The 3,912-nt window shown below is 38.6% G+C and overlaps 1 protein-coding gene across 1 annotated transcript; it reads right to left on the bottom strand.

Moving 5' to 3' along the window:
* Positions 1 to 74: 74 nt before the first annotated feature.
* On the bottom strand, positions 75 to 2,496 carry LOC118323168 (guanine nucleotide-binding protein G(o) subunit alpha-like). Its single transcript, XM_035655101.1, has 4 exons — positions 2,341 to 2,496; positions 2,144 to 2,215; positions 872 to 959; positions 75 to 359 (listed from the first exon to the last, which is right to left on the bottom strand). Exons 1-4 carry the CDS (start codon positions 2,494 to 2,496, stop codon positions 169 to 171), a joined length of 507 nt encoding a protein of 168 aa, XP_035510994.1. The 3' UTR covers positions 75 to 168.
* Between the last annotated feature and the right edge of the window lie 1,416 nt (positions 2,497 to 3,912).

The raw sequence follows: 3,912 nt of genomic DNA, 5'->3' as shown, positions 1-3,912 counted from the left end.
AATTGGTAAAAAAAAAAAAAAAACAAAAAAAAAAATTTAAAAAATAAGTTATTAAAAAAAAAAAAAAACAGGGAAACAACAACAACAACAACGTGAAAATAACTGATAAAAATAACATTCCAGTGCTAAATGAGTAAAAACACAATCTCAACAGTCTTCCGGAGACTTTTACAGCATCTGGACAGCTGCCAGGTTCTCCTTAATGATCTGATCTATGACCATGTGGAAGACCACCTGTATGTTCGTGGTGTCTGTGGCGGTGGTGAAGTGGTGGTACACGGGCTTGTCGGGACCGCTGTTACATGATGAGAACGTGTCAGTGATGTGGTGTGCTGCAGCCTCCACGTCACAATCTTCTCCTGGATGGGGGCGAAGGCAGAACAATGTATGATTCATTAAATATTCATAAAAGCAAGGCACTGGCTTCCGATGAGAGTCTGTACATACGCTTTGCTTCTCAATCCCCCAAACACACAAATAAGAGTTTGCTTCTCAGTTTGCTGTGAATGAGTCTGAAATATGTATGACCATGATCTGGCCAGTGTTCTGCACGTAAACAGAAGACTCTATGTGGATACTGTGACAATCTCCGGCCAAAAGGAATTCTGATTACCCCACGGACAGCAGTGAACCGTCCAACCAAAAACAGTGACACACATGCAAACAATTCTTTGAGGAATTTAAGATTGTAAAAACAATACCAAGTTCCAAGTTGAGTAGTAAGTAGAGGAATAAATTGATATTGGATATGTTTTTATTAAAGATTGACTAAAGTAGGTTTTTTGATTGTAAGTAAGTATCTATTTTTACATTTAAATGTATGCATACATTTGACAGTTCTAACAGTACAAAACAACTCTCTCCAACGTACCTTCATAACTAGAAAGGTAAAATCTCAAGTGTCTTCCAGAGTGTAGGATCTTCTCACGGAAAAGGTCAGTTTTGTTCATAAGCAGAATCTGTAGAAACGAGAGATGGCACCACAATTGAAAAAAAATAAATAAGAAAAACAGTGACAACATTCAAATAAGCCTCCAGTTGACGTCTTTCAGGACAGTTAACGCCTTGGTATCTGTAGAAAGACATAAAGCTGTCAAGTTGTCCAACCTTTTCCAACCAGTCTTGTAACATATGCAGCGTTGTGCTGTTTCACAAGCATTATACACTGACATTTGAAAGTATGAAATGGTAGGATCAGCCTCATGAATAAAATGTTTCCTCCACACTGCCGTATATGAACACAGAGCATCCTAACGTCCTCTGTAATGAAGACATTGTCTATCTGTACACAGTCAAACTGCATGTGTCTGTGGTTTAAGCCATAAAAACACACATTACTGGCACTAAAGCACTGAAGGTGGAGTCAGCGTTAGTGTTTTAAAAACTCTATTCAGTGGCTCCTTGATACCATTTGCTGATGTTTTACAAAAAACGTAATGTCAGAACAAATATATGATGGATTAGTCTGTTTGCTGCTCCAGGAAACAGAAACAGAAACCGAAACAGAAAGAGGAAAAGCCTGTTAACCTTTCAATTTTTTTTTATTATTCATCGATTATGGCTTCTATGCCGGTTGAGTGTGCCAATACTTTCCAATAGCTTTGCCTTAAATACTCCATTATGGCGACCCTGCTGTATTTCAATATGTACTCTACCACCTATATAGAATCTCTTCATACTGCTTAAAGAAATCCAATTCAACACAAAGTGGCTGTCACCCTCACCCCTAAATGCCTTCAGTTAATCAAGTGCAGATGCTACTTACCAACAAGTGATCAGCATTCACGCCCATATAAATGGCCCCACAAACTCACAATGTGAAAGAATCAAACAGACTAATTACATAAAGGTTTCAATAGCGCTGCAGCCAGCTTACTTCCCAGAAATCACCTGCCCTACATCTCAATTAGACTTTGTATGCTAATTGTGCATGCCAGACGCAATCATGGCCAGTTTGTGTCCTGTCTGCTTGGCATGAATGAATATCAATAAAGCCACTCAGTGTTTCAGTCACCTCCACACATGTAGATGAGACATGGTAGAAAAAGGTCATAAACACAAAACTCTGACGTGATGCCTTGTTGTATTGTAAACACATTCATATCCCTCTGTAAGAAAGCCATCGAAGTGCAAATTCACTTACCAGTGAGGAGCTCTTAAAGACGGCGTTGGAGCAGATGGATTCAAAAAGCTCAAGACTTTCCGTCAGCCGATTCTAGTAAGGGAAAATATGGAAAAGTAAAGTAGGCAAAGGCTGAGAGAATATATGTAGTTTGCACCTAATTCAGCCAAGTAAGAAAACAAAAGGCATTAAATCATTTTGTCTTTTTCATAAGATACCCCTGAAGGATCCTCCATCAGTGTCATATCGTAGCTGCTGAGAGCCACGACAAACAACACGGCCTGAATGCAGTCAAAGCAGCGGAGCCACTTCCTCCTCTCACTCCGCTGACCCCCAACATCATACAACCTGTCAATAAGCACAACAAAGTGCATGCTTGCTTCATTCATCCAATGAGCTGCTTTCAACTTTCAGAGAAAAAAAAATTAAATAAATGTGTGTAAGCTTGTACTGGAGAGCTCATGTGAACCAAAGGCTGTTTATAATTAGTTGCAGAAATGGAATAACCAATAATAACAGGTTTTAAGTAAAAACGTGAGTTAAATCTAAATATAATTCCACATAAATAGCTTTATTAATGCCACTAGTCTCAGGAAAAGTCTCACTGCAGTATAGACTAACAGTTAAATAAACTATAGATAAACTGCCTTAATTGTAGGCAATATGGCAGCATTAGGAAATAGCCTTAAGCTGAAGCAAGGACAGCGTGCCGTATGCTGTACAGACTGTAAAGCCCCTCAAAGCAAATTGTGATTTGTGATTCTGGGCTATATAAACGAATTGGCTTGAAACATTCAAACCCATTTCAAATATTTGATTTCCAAAATATGATGTGGCACCGAGTGAAGCCGAGAGGTCTTGGTGACACAGGTAATGAGTTCCCATTTGGGCCAGACAGTCTCCAGGTGCATGATTGCAGTACTCATGTCAGAGGCAATGAAGCATTTATCCCCTGGGTCAAGAGTCAGTTTTAACAAGCTGGGGGAAAAGAAGCATTAGCTGTGGCATTTGACAGCTTCTGTGCTGCACAAAAGAAAATCATCACTCATGACCACAAGAAGGCTTTTATGGTGTTTCCGATTTAGTGGAAGAGCAAAATCAGACCTGTAAACTGATACAACTTGCAAGACCTGAGGAAATAACGTTTTCAAACTTTTCCAACAAAGAGATTTGAGACTGACTCTGCTGATCAGAATTGCATTATGCAAGTTTTTAAGAAAATATAAATGTCTTAAGCCTATAATTTAATAATATGGAGATGGGAAGCAATGCCACATATACTGCACAATACACAGATGCATGTTAGAGCAGACATAAATATTAACTAATGCAGGGACCATAAACAGATATTAGCATAAGAACAGTGTGCTATACTATTTATATGGTGTCCAATGCTGCACAAGTTTGGATGGTTCATTTATCTCCATGGTAACTGTATGGAAATCTTGCTTGACCTCCTTGGACCACTTTCAAACTGTAGTATTCAAAACAAAAGTAAAAGAGACCAAGGAGGACTCTGATAGCTCCGTTTTTTATTGATTTTCCTAAATCGTGGTTTTTGGGTGTGTGGAATTCAGGAATTATTAATCTTAAAGTACCACAAAATCTAGTCTTTAATATTTTATAAAGTGATGCATTTTGATGCAGTTCCAAATTTAAATAAACTACAGTATATGTGACAGTATATGCAATATTCATGAAGTCCTAGCATCTTATAATGACCCACACACTGAACGGTGTCAGAGCACAGGGACAGTACGCAGGGAGCATCATGAATGGTTGCTCACTCT

This window comes from Morone saxatilis, unplaced genomic scaffold (assembly GCF_004916995.1).
Source record: "Morone saxatilis isolate NCDOM2014 unplaced genomic scaffold, NCSU_SB_2.0 Contig14, whole genome shotgun sequence".
In the NCBI taxonomy this organism is placed as follows: domain Eukaryota; kingdom Metazoa; phylum Chordata; class Actinopteri; family Moronidae; genus Morone; species Morone saxatilis.
The sequence above is the reverse complement of the archived record's forward strand: the minus strand, read 5'-3'. Positions and strand labels throughout refer to the sequence as shown.

What these genes read in the sequence shown, in the direction of transcription:
- LOC118323168 (XM_035655101.1), bottom strand. Translation starts at nt 2,496, where the DNA reads ATGCACTTTGTTGTGCTTATTGACAGGTTGTATGATGTTGGGGGTCAG. An exon ending in TCTTTAAGAGCTCCTCACTG is followed by an intron (nt 960 to 2,143) that starts GTAAGTGAATTT and finishes TCGTTTCTACAG; the next exon opens with ATTCTGCTTATGAACAAAAC. An exon ending in TTACCTTTCTAGTTATGAAG is followed by an intron (nt 360 to 871) that starts GTACGTTGGAGA and finishes GCCCCCATCCAG; the next exon opens with GAGAAGATTGTGACGTGGAG.